General features: G+C 38.0%; 1 protein-coding gene across 50 annotated transcripts in view; it reads right to left on the reverse strand.

Moving 5' to 3' along the window:
* The window catches only part of PAM (peptidylglycine alpha-amidating monooxygenase), a 274,133-nt gene that overhangs the window by 83,683 nt on the left and 171,696 nt on the right, over positions 1-18,754 (reverse strand). For all 50 annotated transcript variants that reach the window (XM_070517694.1, XM_070517690.1, XM_070517684.1 and 47 more), the window contains exons 6-7: positions 7,276-7,361; positions 5,807-5,890 (exon numbers count right to left, since the gene is read on the reverse strand). In XM_070517694.1, coding sequence (XP_070373795.1) covers positions 5,807-5,890; positions 7,276-7,361 — 170 coding nt within the window. The remainder of the gene's footprint in view (positions 1-5,806; positions 5,891-7,275; positions 7,362-18,754) is intronic.

The following is an 18,754-nucleotide window of genomic DNA, read 5'->3' on the forward strand; positions in this document are numbered from 1 at the left end:
TTAGCTTTCTGGTAGACTTGGCTATTGAAGATGATTAATACTCCAAGGGTTCTAACTAGAGGTTTATGATCTGATTTTACTAATAGAACCCCAGAAATGTAGAGATTAAACTTAGAGCTCGTGTGAGTGGAAAACAGGATCCCCAGGTTTCGTGCATCTCATTTAGAATATAAGTAAATAAACACCCACTACAAGGAACATGAATCTTTTAGCTATAGTCCTAGAACATGCTAAAATGTAGGTGTACTTTGAGGGCTGTGACGGAGGGATGGAAGCACGCTCTGGATGTGTGTATGGTATGCGTGTGTGCTGTGTGTGTATGTGCATGCGTGTGTAATCTGCATCCTCGATAATACCTGCTAGTTTTCCTATATGTACCAAGTGCTTAAGGCCAGTAAGTAGTTTCTAGCTTGGAAATTTTGCCAACTCAAAGACAGTCAGAGCTTATGCACTTGGGAGGGGATCCTCACCTCCATTTTTAGAATATCACTTCCAACTTCAGTTGGTGACTGCATGGGTTTTCCAGTTTGAGAAATGAGCTATTGTTGGAGACTAGTAAGCTAATGCCAGAAATTCTGGAAAGAAGAGGCTAGTTTTCTTAAGATTCTCCTGGGCCAAAACATCCAGAAGAAATGTGGTGAATTTCTGCAACAATCTCAGGAGAGATTTCTCTTTGGAATGAGACTTTATTAAAAAAAAAGGTGGCCAAAAAAACAAAGGACCAGGAGGAATCCCTAGCTCCCACTATTCAAATTTCCTTAAGGGCAGGGTTTTGGTCTTGTAGTTTATCTTTCTGTAACTAAACTATGAATAACAAACTGCTGTGGAGAACAGGAAACAGAGCCTAACTAGGAAACTTCTACTGGCAACGTGACAGACGTGAACACAGTACAAAACTATGTTTAGACACAGAGTCTAAACATAACGAGGAATTACAACGCCCTTGAAAAGTAACCAACATACTCTTTATATTATAGGCAACTATGACAAAAGGTTGCATTTGGGGGAATTTACATCACCCTGAAGCCTTTCATAGGGGCTATAATGATACTAGCGAAACCAGCAAACAGTTCGCCACAGATGATTAAGTAGCTAGGAACTAAAGTTTTTTTCCCTTTTTGCAATTACTGAATACAGCTTTCAGTTGTTCCCCCACTCATTGTTTACTGTGCTGCTTAGGCAATACGCTACCTGACTCCCCCTGGGTTCCCATAGATAACATCTCCCTGGAGCCTGGGTCACCACGGTAATGGGTGTGTGAGCTATTTTTCAGGAATTAGAAGCCCTTGTCCACCTCAGGCCAGTTGAGACCACCAACCCATCAACTGGGTCCTCGCAGATGTCTGATAAGTGATTTTTTGACATCAAGAGGCTAAAAACTCCACCCTCAGATCATGCTAATGCCACCATTTTGTGAACATGTGGCCTTTGAAGAGGCATGAAGTTTGACTACACTTGTGCAGATCAACTACCTCATCGCTCCTCACCTCCAATCATCTATCTCCACACTTCAGACCACCTTGCCCCCTATACCATAAATATCCGAGTCCCCATTTTCGAGGAAGCGGACTTGAGACTCATTCTCTCACTTCCTCATGTGGCTGCCTTGTGATTAAACCCTCTCTCTGCTGCAATCTCACTGTCTCGGCGTTTGGCTTTCTAGGCAGCGGGCAAAAACGAACCTGGTGAGTTACACTAGCTAACACTTGTTGAGTACTTACCAGGTACCTTTACATGAACCATTATGATCCCATTTCATAGATAAGGAGGAAAGCGAGGTTTAGAAACTTGGTGAGGGAAACAGCAAGTGCCACTGCCATGCCATCTGGTCTTAGAGTTTGATCACCCAACCCTTGTACTATGCTATTGCTTACATAGGAGATACTCATTTCTAATTAGATTACATTCTGTTTTCTATGGAATATTAATTTATAAAAAGCGAAGAAGCCTACATTACAAAGAAACCTCATTCTGGCTTCCTGAATCCCAATTCTGGCTCACTCTGGCCACCTAAAGCCCCAATCCTTTCTTCAAAAGGCTAGTAGCTTTTCCGCACACTCAAGCCTGAGGCTGAAGTGAAAATCGGATCAGGTTACTTCTTGGCTGATAAGCACTCTGAGTGCTTTCAGAATTAAGTCCTAACAAGGATCTTTAAGATCTGGTCCCCACCTTTCACCTCTCTTCTCATTTCTTGCCACTTCTCCCTTTGCATTTCACACTCCAGTAACGCCAAATTACCAGGAGTTCCCTGTGGACGTGAGGCTTTTCACTCCCCTGTGTCTATGCACATGCTTTATCTTTGTCTGGAATGTGTCTTCCTCCGGCCCCTGCCTACCTGGGGGCTCCAGATCATCATTTGAATCCTTGCTCTGGTTCCACCTTCTATGAAGCCTTTCCCAGACGATGTCCCTCTCCCCTTCTAGGCAGACCTATATGCTCTGCCTTTCCACAGCCTCATAGCTGGTATGCATTTCTATCACTGCCTGTAAACGCAATGTTTCTGTGCTTGTCTCTCATGCTAGAATATACCAAACTCCCGTGGGCAGGAAGATTAGTATACCCGGCACTAGCACAGGTTTCACACTATGATTGACAGGGCATTGGCTGTTTTTAAATGATGCTTTTACAGCTTCATATTCTGCGCAATTTCCAAAACAAACAAAAACCGAAACCAAACATTTCATGTAACCCCACAGAACTCACTTTAAAATCACATCCAATCTTTTCCTACTGCTAGAGATCCCAGGCCAAGATGTACCCAGCTGGCTCCAGGCTATGTTCTCTCTAGCACTTGACCACATTCCAACAAAGTTTTTAGAAGATGTTTTGCCTTGGCTGTGGGTGCTTTATTAAGGAAAAGTCCTAGGCTTCTCAGCTCTCTAAAGCCTTCCCTGTGTGGAAAGATGCTCATATCCTTAAGCCAAACATTTTCCTGCTTTTCAGTAGAGTGCAGTAATTTCCTTGTAGTGTTAGTCTGCTGTCGAGCTACACTTTATCTACTTAAAAGTATCATTAGTAGTTTTAACATCAAGTTCAAATCTTCACTGACACTAATATGATTATATAGGGGTTTGTGTGTGTAAAAATATATACATATATAATACATATATAACATGCATATTTTCTAATCATTAGAGGATATGATGATATAATTATTTTCCACTTCTAGGTGCATCTGGAGATAAGTGTGTGATCACCATACAGAACCTTTTTACAGTATAAGTCACCCCTCATGGTAAATCAGGCACGTGGAGATTTACATGAACTCTTTTTTGTCAGGAGGCTCTGAGTGGGAATGTAGCACACTGACAGGTCCTGAAGGACTTAACATAGTGCTTCTATGTGTGCAATTTAAAAATTATAAAGATCATGTTATAACATTCTAAAGGAAAAAACCCACACAATCCCGTCTTTCATGCTTATTGACTGTTTCCTTTTTTTCCTCGTTCCTTATAATCCCTGGAAACATACAGCATACACATAGTTTTACGTAATCTGTATAAAATTTTATGATTTGCTATTTTTGTTGTTATATCATTTTTTAACTAGTCTCCTATTAAGGGACATTTGTTAACTTTCCAGTATTTCATATTAATAGTTAATGGTGCATAAATAACTGTGGGTAGGTAGCTCACTTAAAAAAAAACAAACAAACTCTTTCTTTAGGATAAAACCCTAGAGCAAGATTTTAATGTTCTATATAAAATGTCTATAAATACGGTAAAGTTGCTTTCCAAAACATTGCCTTAATTTATAAAGCCCCCCAAACTGTACCAGATTCATCCAAAACCTGGAAGTCCTGGGTTTTATAATTCAATCTCCACTCACCCCAAATTTATTAAATGTAAAATGCTCTCTCATTGTTTTAGTCAGATTTGATATTTTCCCATGCGTTTATTTAAGCCATGTATAGCTTAAGGCACAAGATAATATCTAATGTTACTGAATGAATTACAGGGTAAAATTTTTTGTTTACATTTTTATTACATTACTATAAAGTTTATGAATTACAGCACTAGTAATCTTTTTACCTCATACCTCGCACATATCTTCTTTCAGAAAAATGGTGCTCAAAAAAGTGAAAATTGAAAAATTGCTATATAAAGTTTCTCATCTGTCTCTTATAGTAAACAATAACTACATATTTATATATTAAAATATCAGCACTATTTATTACCCCTAGATTAAACATAAATTAAAAATGAAATTAATTCCTCATCAGTAATAAATTAATTTAAATGAAATTATTACAGTAGTATACTAGAAACCAGTACACATCGCCCATTTTCCCTGGGTATCAACGCAGTATCTGTTAGGAGGTACTACAAAGCTAAGAGGAATTAGGGTGGAAAGTCTAGGCCAGGATTCTATAGAAGGATGGAGAGTGGGGACAGGCTGTGTGTGTGGGTATGACCAGCCACTTTAGTTGTGGTGGTTTGTCTTTTTCCAAAAATTAGACTCTTGTGAATGCTTTGGAAGTCAGCAGTCTTCGAATCTGCCTGTTCCACTGACCCCAACATGGGAAATTCTTAGAGCAGATATTTTTTTCTTTGTTTGTCAAACACAAATATTATTTATTCCTTTGTTGTCAACAGAACCTTATCTCAGCACTACAGACAGTTAACAATTTAAGATTAGTTTCTGTTCCAAAAATGGAAAAATATTTGTATATAACTCAAAACATATTTTTAATATAAAAACAAGTTTTATTTGGAAGTTAGGTTTACGGGCTGGTCCCCAGGAACTTGTTTAACTGATAATATATCTGACTGCAGTACTCATTATAACTCTTCAGTTACATAAAATTATTCTTCCCAACATCTTTTTCAGAGGGAGACTGCATTTACTGTCCCAGTACTGAATGCCAACAATCTATGGAACCTCTCACCACATGGGCGATCTTTGCAAAGCCCCAGAGGATATTTCACTTCCAGGGATGGACATGTACTTCTAGACTTAGTTGCCAGATAGAAAGTTAATGTGTCTGGAGAGGGAAATGTATCAGGTTAGTTAGTAGAATATAATGTTAAATTAGAGAACTTGGGGGAATATGTATAAGTCAGCAAAACAGAGTGAAAAAGCTGACAAACCAAGGAGAAGACTGCCTATTAATATTTACACTCCCGTGAACACAAGTGTGAACCTGGAATGCAGCTGGAGTTTGACTAAATGCAGCAGAAGGAATAATAAGCACCAGTCTCGGTTGCCTTGGGAACAGGGCCCCTTCCTCATGTTAATGCTTCTATAATAAGAAAAGGAGCATCTAAATGAACTGCGTAGCAATCACGGATAGAGCAACAGGTTCTAGGGGGGTGTTCAGCAGTGTCTAAGGAGTAGGTGGGGTCTGTGCATTAGTGCAGTGGCGAATGGACAGTTCATGAAATGGAAAATTTAGTTTACAGATAAAGCACTGACATGAGCCTGAGTGAGAACCTCCCTGGTATTGTAAAACTTGTTGACTCTCCCAATGGCTGTCTTATAGTAATGTAAATAAATTACCAGTCCTTATTCTTTCTGACAACGCTGCTTGGAAGGAAGGGGCAGGCATATAAGACAATATATTGGAAAACAAAAGAACTCTAATGTCAGCATAAGAGAAAGTACAGTAGGATATGTAAGAGAATATAACTTTCAAGATAAAAGTCATCTCTTCAATCATCCCCAAATTAAGCGAATCAAAAGCAGTTGTTTCCTAGTGGATAGAGAGTGTGGTCAATTCTTCATTTTATTATCTGTATAATAGTGCATATATTTTAAGCAATATAGTATTAAAAGTTGTGCTTAGTTCTAACATTTCAAAACTTACCTCTAAAAGCACTAATATCCCCATAGTGTACTTGTAGTACGAAGTATTTACTTCCAGTCTCTCCTCCAACTCTGAATCCAACACCTAAAGATTTACAAAAGAAAATAAATTAATAGTTTAGAAATGGAAGTCCAAAATGGAGCTAATCTCAGGTTGCTGATCTATGAAATCCAAAGGGAAATAAAATAGCATATAACATATGAAATTATATGAAAATAAAAATAAACTAGGCATTCACTGAAAATTTCTAATATAATCTATCACTCCTTCTCAAAGTTCTCATAGAATTGTCTATATAGTTCCTACTTCAGAACCAGAGTAATCACTTACGCTTTAAGATAAAGGACAATTCACTGATTTTGAAAGAAACAGAACAAAATAAAACAAAACAAAATTCTGTCCTTGTAGGTTATATACAGACATACATAAGCCCATTCTTTAATTTTATTATTTTTATTTTCCTATTGAATATATGAAATAGACCTCTTAGGAGCTTCTCAGAGCAATTACTTTTCTTCCTGCATGATAACAGGTACCTGCAAAAATGTCATTGATGAAGCCACTTACCAACTGGATTACAAAGTCCAGTGTGTCAATAAATTTTTGGTATCTGAAGGATTCCTAATAGTCTTACTACTAATAGAATTTGCTAGCAAGCTAAAAAAAATCTATAGAGAAAATATCCATAGGCAGAAAAAAAATTTTTTTCTATCTGTTCCACTAATGGATCTTAAAAATGTCAACAAATCCATGACAGACCCTCCCCCGCCATTAGTTTCCAAATGTGTTTGGCAGTGGCTGCCTGGTAAAGTAAAGAGAGGATTCTGAGGTTCATTTGAAGCAAAGCAAAACAGACATCAATCAGAGAGCTGGCATGAGCTAGGGAGGCCAGAGAGGAACATGTGCATCACAAGACACCATCCCTGAACCACGGCAGACCTATTCTGAAAGAGAACTGCCCATTCCCTTTGATATTAAGACACATCAGGGAACAAAAGAGAGTCTGGCAATTTACTCACACACTGGAAGCTATGAACAGTTTAGAGGTGAAGTCAGATAGCCAGCTGAGGTTTGGCATCTTATTAAATACCCAGGTTCCAGGACTATAAAAAAAAAAAAATCTGTTTGCTGAAACAGCAATTTATTTAATTCCTAGCTCTCTTGGCTCAGGAAATGCTCCTGCTGTCAAGAACCAATGTGCCTTAGGCCAAAGGTGGCTTGAGGTATACTTGGCTGTTTTCTACCTAAACTGTTGTGTGGGCAAATTACTTACCAAAGAGGGACAGAGAAAGAGTAACTACCCAAATGAAAGCTTTCACCACAAAGCTGGTGATACAGGTATTATTTAGTGTGAAACTGCAAAATGGAACTTTGTCAAAAACTGTTGGAAAGAACATCTAAGAAAAAGTACTTCAGAATCAGAAATTATGTAGTTTAATATAAGACTATCCAAGAGGCTTCAGACGTACCTTTGGGGAGTCTGGTAGGGGGAGCATTTCTTGCCCAGGCATAGAGAATATTGGCTTTGTCTGTACAGACCCCTTCATCACAAAACCTGAAGAAAAAAAGAAAGCAGCTATAAATGAAGATTCAAGTAGTAAAATTCATAAATCACTCACGATGAGGGGAAGGGACGGGGAAGGTATTTGAAAGCAAAGTAAGGAAAAGTACGTCAATATATCATCATTATAGTCATATCAGCTCTAAGATCCTAATGAAGACTAAAGCAAAGAAGAATTTTACATGTGAACAAGGCACACATAAAGGCAGACTTTTTGTTTGTTGCCTGAGGTGAAACAATCCTGTGAGGGAGATGTACAATTTATAATTTGATATGTGAAATATACTCTACGTAATCAGGTAGAAAAGTAAGCATTACATAGAGAGTGCAGATAAACCAAAGCTAACACAGTGGAAATCTGGAAGCGGACTAAAAGAAACGTCATACACGTTTCCCTGTGGGGAATCAGTGTTATCAATAAAACTTTGGCCACAGCAACAAAGAGTACACAGTGCCCACGTTCAGTAGGGAAAACAATAGAAGCATAGCCCACTTACAGGGTTCTTGGCGTTATGACTACTGGTTGATGACTATTGGTTGTGCCATTTGTAAGTTGTTTTATTTTGTGCAAATCTTAACCTTACTGAGCCTCAGTTTTCTCCTTTGTAAAGCAAGGCTAGTTATATTTACCTTATATACTTACCTTATATTTATATTCTAAAAATCAAATGAGATAGAAGTGAAAGCACTTTACAAACCTCAAAGCACTATATCAGGGTAATGCATTATTTAACAAAATATTCACTTTATCTAAAGATTCACTGTTTAGAGGCAATGTTGTAGGATGAAAGGAGCTCAGGCAGGAAGACATATCTGGAGTGGAATCCCAGAAACTGCCCTTAACAGCTGCGTATCTTGGGCATGCTATGCGTCTTCAGAGGCTCTTCCTGTGTGGAAGCCTCTCTGATGGGGCTGCGGTAACATGTGTGAGACACCCAGGATGGTAACTAGCACACTGGTATCTACACTGAAAGATCCAGTTTCATGAATGGTAAACTGTCTGACTCCAAACTACACCTTTTTTCACAATGCACTATATCTCTTAGTTTGTTCTGTTATAGAATTGGATTTGTTGAAAACACTATTAGGTGACATTTTTAAATTGCATTTATATATTTGTGTTTGGGGAAACTGGCACCAAGCAAGGTCAGAGTCAGGAGTTTAGGCAGATCTGAAATGTCTGAGGACTTTCAAGGACAAGAACAAATACAGCTTCTTGGCTAGGAGGTTGGCTCACATAGGAGAAAATGTGCACTGTCCATGGCCTGGAAGGGAAGTGAGGGTAGACCATGCTGGCTTCCCAAACAGGTTAAAAACTGAGGCTAGAAACCCGGAGAACAGCCAGGCCTCAGGTAAGAAAACTACCGGTAAGAGGTACCTTCATACTCAGAGACAGGGACTTCTAAGATGTTTCCTGCTTATAGCGAGAATGGTCTGAGAGGATAGGCAGTAAGTGCAGACAACTGTTATCCGTCTGAATACAGGGGTGAGGGACTGGGAACCAGGAGGTCCCTAAGGTTATGATACTGGCTCAACACAAGGTTGACCTAAGGGAAGCCATACTGTAGAAAAGAAACCATATTGTAACTTTGAATGACCTCTGATTAACTAACCCAGACACGCTCTGTAGATTTCATGGCTCCTCCCAGCTGCTCTAAGTTGATAACTTTGTTCTTCTGAGTTCCTTAGGAATGTGATAAACCCCGGGCAGAGAGTCTATGTTGATAGCCATCATCAAGGACAACTGAAAGATCAGGGTATAAGGGCGTTCCTCTGGTCTCTGATGCATATCCCATAAAAAAAAACCAAAAGACTATCAGGAACTAAGAACAGAGTCTGCCCCTACCTGGAGATCAGATGGAGGCCCCACTGGTATTAGGTCTGTTTTTCAGGGACTGTTAAAATTTTGGTTGTCTATACTTCTTATCCTTCTAGTCAGATTGATTATAAAATGTGACTTTAGATGTTGTTCTGAAACTGTTGAGCAAGCTATAAAATTCTAATAATGCAAAATATCAACCTGAAGCCAGGAACAATAGAATATTTCCAAATGAGTGCTAAACAGTTTTATTCCTCTAACCCAGATCTACACCCCAATTCAGCAGGAGGTAGTTAGATACAGTCATCACCCCAAATTCCTCAAGTATGAGGAATGACCAAGGAACAGGAGGGATTGAAACTGGAAAAAAGTTAGCCATTGATAATTAAGTAGCTAGGAACCAAAGTTTTTTTTCCCTTTTTGTAATTACTGATTATAGCTTTTAGTTGTTCCCCCACTCATTGTTTACTGTGCTGTTTAGGCAACAAGCTATCTGACTCCCACTAGGTTCCTATAGATAACATCTCCCTGGAGCCTGGATCACCATGGTAATGGGTGTGTGAGCTATTTTTCAGGAATTAGAACCCCTTGTCCACTTTAGGCCAGTTGAGACCACCAATCCATCAACTGGGTCCATGTAGATGTCCAATAAGTGACCTTTTGAAGTCAAGAGGCTAAAAACTCCACCCTCAGATCATGCTCATGCAGCCATTTTGTGAACATGTGTCTTATGAAGAGGCATGGAGTGTGACTACGCTTGTGCAGATCATCAATTACCTCATCGCTCCTCACTTCTAATCATCTATCTCCACATTTCAGACCACCTTGCCCCTTACCCCATAAAAATCCCTGAGTCCCCATTTTCAAGGAAGCAGATTTGAGACTCATTCTCTCACTTCCTCACATGGCTGCCTTGTGATTAAAACCCTCTCTCTGCTGTAATCTTGTCGTCTCAGTGTTGGGTTTTCCAGGCTGCAGTCAAAAAATGAACCCGGTGCAGTAACAGTTATGGTCAGTAAATGCTCTTGCTTCTACAAATCAGGCTGCAGAAAGAGACTGGGTAATGTGCAATGTAAAACACATCAACCAGTGGTTTCTTACTGTTCACTGTCAAGAACAATATACTTAGGATGAAGGATCATTACCATGTAAGATTTGTGTCTGTGACATCCTCGTGCCAAGTGTGCTAAAAGGCTTAGGGTATTGGACAGTGCCCAAAAGCAAAATTTTCCTCTTTCGCCTCACGCTATAATAGTTTAAGAAATGAGATTGTCAGATGTGATGAACTTTGTATCTCACTGCTGTGAGCTACTAAAATTTAAAGATCTGGGTGGCAATTTTCATAGCTTTCAACAAAGATCATAAATATACAAGCGCCTAACATCAATGTGATGACAGTCTTAGGTTAAACAAGATAATTGTTTCCTCTGATAGGGAAGTCAATTCAGTCTATGACTAGAAAGAATCAGAATGAAATATAACAGAGAAAACTGGTTTAGCAAATTTTTGTAAGCTACATATTTGATTATGTCATTTGCTGGCTCAAAATTTTTCAAATGCATCCCAAAAATAACATCAAGATAAAGTCCAAACATTGTAGCATAACACATAAGGCCTTTCATGATCTTGGGCCTTGTTATAGCTCCAGAAAAAGCCCCTTTTTCATCATGCCAAGCTGCTACCAGTTTCTAATCCCTCGCTTTTCCACTGTTCCCTCTGCTGCAAAACTCCTTCCCCAGCTGTCTGAAGCTCCTTCCCCAAACTTGCACTCACCTTCTCCTTCAAGGTTCACTTCCAGTCTGCCTCCTCAGGACGCTTTCTCTGAGCCCCACCCCATCCAACTTCCACTCTTTAACCACAGAACTCGTCCTAAGCATCAGCTGACTTATCTCCTCTCCAACCAGACTATGTGCACTTTGAGGTTTGGGGTCTTATCTTTCATCCTGTACTCCCAGCACCGGCAGCCCTGCCTGGCATTTAGTAAATATTCAAGACGTGTTCGGAGAAGTTAACTTGTAAGTAAGTTTTTAACTTTTCATATATAAACACTTAAAGAATTGAATTGGCCTGAATTTTACTTTACCAAGTATAACAACATTTTTCAAAATTTTAGTTAAAAAGTTTTAGGGGCCAGCCCTGATGGCCTAATGGTTAAAGTTTGGCATGCTCTGCTTTGGTGCCCTGGGTTTGGTTCCCGGGCACGTAACCACACTACTCGTCTGTCAGTAGCCATGCTGTGGCAACATCTCACAAAGCAGAACCAGAATAACTTACAACTAGAATATACCACTATGTACTGGGGCATGGGGAGGGGGAAAAAAAAGGGAAGAAGATTGGCAACATAAGTTAGCTCAGGGTGAATCTTTGCGAGCCAAAAAAAAAAATGTTTTAACTAAAACACTAAATAAAAATAAATTTGAATTATTATTTGCCTGGTATTTTGTACAAATCAGCTTACCTTCACTCTCATAAGAACACTGCAAGCAGGTTATACATTACAGCTGAATAAGCTCAGAGAGTTTAAGTAACTTCCAAAAGTCACACAGCTAAGCCATGATTCAAAGCTCTGGCTGTCACATTCCCTTATATCTCTATTCACGATGCTGATTTATGGGCAGAGAAGGATTTTATATGAGATAAGCTTTGATGGCTACTATCACATCTGAACTAAGTTGAAAGTTGTATATGCAATGGTGAAATCAAATTCTAGATAAAATAAGTTCTTTTGACTTATTAGCAAAGAGTCAATGATTTTAAATGTTATTCTCTCATCAGGTCTGGTAAAAAACAAAAAAAAGAGCTTCAAAAGCAAACTTTGGTTTGATTTTTAAAATCGTGTTTTATAATTTTTTAAAAAATATATTAAACTCAAGACTGAGTAAACAATGATTGACTGGAGGGCCCTGGGATATTTGAAACTAATCCTAAAACTTAATGAGTGAGAGGACTAAATGAAGAAGAGAAACAAGAGGCCAAGAAAAATGAGTCCTAGACTGGAGGATACAATGGAGTGGCAAAGAATTTTTGGATAAAACCCCTGCACTTTTTCATTTTCAGATTTCCATTTCCCTCTTTAAATGAAAATAGAATCATATTTTCTCCACATAAAATGACCAACAAGGTGGTATTGCATACTTTGGCTTTCCAAAAAGAATCCTACAAAAATAGAGAGGATTTTTCCTATTCTTATTAATAACAAGAGTCTTAAGGCTAGGAAGCAAAGTAACCTTTGATCAATGGCTGTTGTAATTTCAGGCTTCATCAACCAGGTTTCTTATTCTTATAATTCTAGCAGCTTCTCCTAAACACTCCTCCAGATTAAGCCAATTAATTGTGAAAAGATTCACAGAGCTCCCTCGTGGTATCTTAGTATTCATAGTAAAAATGATGAGAATTAACATTTAAAAATAAAACTCTTTTAGATTCTTGGACCTTTGCTATAGAACCTTTCCACCTCTAATCCATGGGGAAACCATTCAGATGGCATGAATATTTTCAGACTATGCCAGCCACTGAAAAGTGCTAGCCTGTCAGTTTGAATTATCCAAATAAAGCATGACTGACCGTTAAAGTACTCTCTGGTTGTATCTGTTAAAGGCTACTTAGAATCCAAGGTTACTCAGGCAAGATAAGAACTGACAAGTCATTTCTGCTTTTGGCAAAAAAAAAAAAAAAAGTTTTTTTTTAATGAAATTGTCATGCCCTCAAGTTAAGTCTGTAGGGTCTTAAATTTCAATTTTAATGCGTTAACTATCTAACAGACCCACAGGAAAATTAATCCAAAGTTAGAAAGTTTCTTTAAGAAACACAACAGAAAATCAATGGTAGACATGGAATATCCTTAACTTTCAATTGTATGAGCCCGTATGAGTCAGGTATGCAAATTTCATTAACTGCTCTATAAACCCACAGAACATGTTTTCCAATTCAGACAAATCTGATGTGAATTTCAAAGCAATGGTATGCATTAACATAGTAATTAGAAGGATACTTAATGGGAAAGCTAAATAAGAGTGGTGATTAAAAGGCACCAGCCTGATAAACAGCACTACAATATCCTCTCCCTCCCACCCCACCAACCACACCATGAGATTAGAGAGGCCATAAAGTTCCCAAGGGCAGAGGGTGTGTCTGTTTTGTCCACACCAAATTCTCAGTGCCAAACAAAATGATTGGCACATAGTGGATGGTTAATAAATATTCTATTAATAAATAAATAAGGATGATAGCTACCATTTATTAAGTACTACTATGTGCCAGGCACTGCACCAACCACATTACTTACTTCTCTTCACTTACTTTTCGTGATGACCCAATCACGAGGTATTACTAGCTCATTTTACAGATGAGGAAACAGACCAATATAGGTTAAATAATTTAACCAATGGTTATCACAACAATCACAAGTCGTAGAGCTGAGATTTGAACCCAGGATGCTCTGATATCAAAGTTCTGGCTCTAGATTAAATGTTACAGCACTGCCCAATAATACTGTTACTCTGTTTAACGTAAATACTAGACTTGTGAGGACAGAATAATGTTCAAAATTATGTAATGTTTGTTTCTGTTAAATTGTCAAACAGTTACAACCATGCCATTCTGTTTCATAAAAGTGACTCTACCAAGAATTTGTCAGTTGCTAAGGGAACGCCTATCAATATTTCTAATCCAGCCACCTAAAAATCAGCCAAGGAATATGATAATTGGAGACTAGAAGTTAGAACAAGATGCTAACTGTATTTTAACGAAGATCCTTTATACTATCCTGATATGCAGTATAAGAATCTATAACAGTATTAAAGTAGAAAAAGGAAATGGATACAATTAATTTTAGCCCAGCAGAAATTTATGTCTCAACTTTGCTATACACTCAAAGACACATTTTATTGTGCTTAAAACAAGAGACAGCACAGATTTTGGAGACTGTGTTATTTCTATTTATACACACAAGAATGTTGAGTATGTTTAACTTTGAAAGTTTCATTATGGCAGAAGAAACAAAGAGGGGACTTCAGAAGACACACTGTGAACCTTGCTGTATAGTGTATAGATGACAGGTAGCTAGGATATGGAGAGGGTGCATAAAGACAGCATATGCAATACCATTCTCAACCAAAGAATCATTATCACCATAAGAGAGGCAACAAAGCTGTGGTGTTATCTGGAAAACAACATCACCTAAAACAACAGTCATTGAAATGAGCAACCAAGCAGGATGTCACATACAGGCTTCTATACATATATATATTTATATATGTTAGCTACTTTTCTCTTTCCCCTCATCAGCATCTGTAACCCTGTGGAGATAGTGGCATTTAAGAAGACACAGCAGGTGGTTAATAAATAGAAGCAGTTGAAAAGGATTTAAGCTAAAGCTTCATAGGATGGGAAAGCACTACGGCTTTAGCTGGAGAATGATTCCAAGTTACAACAGCTGGAAATAGCCTCATTTAACCAGCTGGGAGCCTTCTTTTCAAAAAGGATCCAACAACCTGTAGAGGCCATCTTTGATTTGTAAAGAGTAGTTAGTTATAAGCGCCATTAGAAGTAGTTTTCAAAGCCAATATTAATTACTAAGACTAAACATAATAATTTTAGCTCTACGTAGAAGATCACGTGCAAGGCAGGATACATACGAAGCCCATTTACTTTAATCACTCGATATTGTGAACACAGTCTTGGTTTGCCTTAAGCCCTAAGTCCTGTACTCAGCAGAATAGAAAGTGGACAAGTCTATACAATCTCACGCTACAAAAAGAGAGCTCTCCAGAATTCCCTCAAATGCCCAATTCGTATGAACAAAATATCACGATTTTCAAAGCCTGAAACTCTGCATAGCTAACCACTCATTTTTTTTTTAAAAAAAGATTGTTAGAGTAAAAATAGAATAAAGGTAATCATAGAACAGATAAATGCAATGTTTCAATTTCCAAGATCTCCTAAAATTTACCATCTTTTAGTGGAGAGGAGTAACAGGTTTTTTATATCTAAAATACCCAGTTTTCAGCACTTCATTTCCTTACTGACCCCCAAAAGCCCCCAAAAGCATCTGCTCACTTATGGCTCATATTCAGCCAACAAAGCTGGGGGACTCAGAATTGCTACACTTTGCATTAAGTGTGCAAGCACAGAGGCCAACAAATCATGCTATTGCTATGCTCGCTCCAATCTTGGTGTTATTACTCTCTGTTGGTCCCCAGATGCGGTTGTCTCCTCCTTTAAAAGCCTGGGAAAGAAGGTATGAGGGTGACATCTGACAGGTACTAATGCCTTCTTGAGATGGCCCAGCAGAGCCCGTGCTTTTCCATCAGCTGGTCCTTATTTGCATCCTCAAGAGGTATGTTAATTTGGAATTGAGCACCAGGCCCACTCTAACTATAAAGGGACCACCCCACAGTATATTAAAAGGCTCACATCAATGTATGCAATTTAAATGCACACGCATATAATTAACTAGACACATTACCAGTGTGAGCTGCTAATCTGGAATGAGACACAAAAGACTGGAATATGTGGAGAGGAAAAAAACTTTAAAATTAAAATGGCTGCATAATGAAAACTGCTTCATGCTGCGTCTACTATTTTCATGTAAACGTAATATAACTGTAAATATATTTTAATGAACAGTAGAAAGAGGCAATTACAAAGAGCAAAGGAGGGCAGCACAACCCTGAAACATCATCAGAATAGCTCTTTGCCTTCATATGAAAAGTGCTGCCTGAAGACAGGGGATGAATTATAACTTCATAATTTCAGGGGAAAAACGTTTACTTTATTAGAGACACATCTCCATTTGCCAACCTGCTGGCAGTGAAAATAGAACATTCAAGTGAAAACAGGAGGAAATCCTCGCCACCAGAAAAGAGAGGAAATCCGAGCTTGATGTTTTGATGTTAAAATATCCTATTAGCTTTTCCTTCTTTCGCTAAAACAGCTTTGTATTCCCAAAAAGATTTCCCTAGAGTGAATGAGTTCTTGATATTCTTAAGCATCAAAAACCATTATGGGTATCAAAACCAAAAATAGATGTGAAAGCTTGAGAATCTTCATTTAAGTACTGTCTATATCTTGGAGCAACTGAAGAAAAGATATTCAACCGTAAAATGAGTGTGATAAATTCCATGGCTCAAACATTTTAGAAAAATAATGCAAGGCTTTTGACACTGACAGATTTTTGTTATTAGTAGTATAACTCAGGTGGGAGGATAAGAGGCTAGCAGTTGGAAAACATCCGCTGACTGTCTCCAGGGCTGAGCCTGTGTGGCTCTGTGGGTAGGGAGCAGAGGATGTTTTTGTGAAGCAACTGAAAAGTTCAGCACATGAAATATCCTGTGAGCTCTAATTCTTTAAAGACTCATGGATTTGCCAATATTGAGAGAGAAAAAGTCTACATCGTCTTTAAAAGGAGAATAAGGCTGGACTGTGAAAGTCAGAGTCACCAGAAAAGTTTTACTTAATGCGTATCTCCCAGTTTGCAAATTGAACAGATCCTACATATATATATATATAAAAGATCCTACTTTTAAATGTTAAATGGACACTTTGGTCTTGGCTAAAAGAAGATGAATAATAGTATCAATTATCATCCTTGTTTATTGTTATAAAGTTAATTATAACAAACCTATAAAGTGGGAATATGGGTTGCAAGGCAGATTTTAAAAACCCATTTAACATAACATGGGTATAATGTCACTAAGAATTCTAATTATTCAGTGATGCAACTGAATGGCAAAATGCTGCTTGAGTTGATTCAACCAGTACACATCTCCAACTCCTTATAATGATGCCTTTCCAATCTGACTCAGCATTTGCACGCAATTTATATTCACAGAATTATGGAATTTCAGAGTATAGAGGAGTTCTATAAATGATCAAGTGATAGTCTCTTCATAAAATGAAGAAACTGAGGCCAGTCCACCTGGGATAAGTAATTTACTGAGGGAATGCAACCAGTTACTTCACTAGTCTTTCACTCTACTATCTATACTGCTTTTTTGAGTAATAATTTTAGCAAAATAATATGCATAGCAATTACTTTACTCAAAATTGCTGTTTTCACTTTCACTTACATTTTTTTTTTTTTTTTTTTTAGGATGATTAGCCCTGAGCTAACATCTGCCACCAATCCTCCTGTTTTTGCTGAGGAAGGTTGGCCCTGAGCTAACATTGGTGCCCATCTTCCTCCACTTTATATGTGGGACGCCTGCCACTGCATGGCTTGCCATGCAGCGCCATGTCTGCACCCGGGATCCGAACCAGCAAACCCCGGGGCCGCCAAAACATAATGTGCGCACTTAACCGCCGCACCACCGGGCCGGCCCCCACTTACATTTTTCTTTGACTTCTCTCTCTCCCCAACTTGGAAGTCTTTTGGAAAATATATTTTATAGACTTAATTTCAAAATAGTATATTTAAGAATGTTAATATTTTAAAAGGCCCAAAAAGATGTTTGCTCTGATATTCTCTTAACATGAGAACAGTAAACTAGGCTTAGTTTGTTTTATATCTTTTTTCTTCACAATTAGAACCATAATAACATTTAAGTGATGTTCTATTTTTTCACTCATTCTCTTTAACCAACGTGAAGCTAAAGCAGGTTTTAAAAGTTTACATCCCTTCTAGCTGTTTTCACTAATTCTAACCCAAAGGTAAATACTGCTAATTTCAGAAGAAATATTTTTTAAACATAAAAACCAAAGGATGTGATTTGCTGAATAATATTCAGAAAAGCTGTCACAGAATAATCTTTTAATCTCAGAATTTTATTTGCAAAAATTTACTGAAGAGCAAAAACTGGAATGTTGATATCAGAGTACTAACTGTGCTTTGCTGACTCCATTTTTATATAAACTCAGTCCTGTGCGTTCCTATGTGATATGCCCCTTTATTAAATAACTTAAGCCTATTAACAAATGCTTTGATGGTACTTGCTCCATGGAGATTTCCACTAATTGCCCTGTGCTTTTAACAGTTCCAAATACATATTACAATTGTTTATTATAAAAATGACTAGAGAGCAGTTGCTGCGTGCCTTGCATTAGCCTAATGGATATTAGGATGCACAGAGAAAGGTCTATCAGTCTACGTGATTATGCAGGAACAGGACCACAAAACAGATCCCTTCCTGACGCAAAGCAGGACATACTAGTCAATTTGGACTGTTCAATACGTCTGTGTATAGGTGCAAAACGTGAGGCTTAAAATGCCCAGTTCTTTTCAAAGTTCACTGATCTTCATGAACACCAAAGAACAAAATAAAAAAGAAGATCTCAAGCCATAATTATGCTGCAAGCTTCTGGGGATAGAAAACATAGCTATTTATCTTACAACCTCCTATAGCATCTGCTGCAGTTCTGGCATATAACAGGATTTTAAATAGATATTTATTGACTGTTCATGACATGATATTAAGACTCACCACAGTGATTAAAATAAATTCTAAAACTGCAACAGATACTTGAATAAATTGGAGGCATTGTAGTGAAATGGAAATAACTTTGGATTTGGAACCAGATAACCTAGGGTTCAATCCTGGTCTGACACTAACCAGCTGTGTTACCATGAGCA

The sequence above is a fragment of the Equus asinus genome, chromosome 9 (genome assembly GCF_041296235.1).
Source record: "Equus asinus isolate D_3611 breed Donkey chromosome 9, EquAss-T2T_v2, whole genome shotgun sequence".
Lineage (NCBI taxonomy): Eukaryota > Metazoa > Chordata > Mammalia > Perissodactyla > Equidae > Equus > Equus asinus.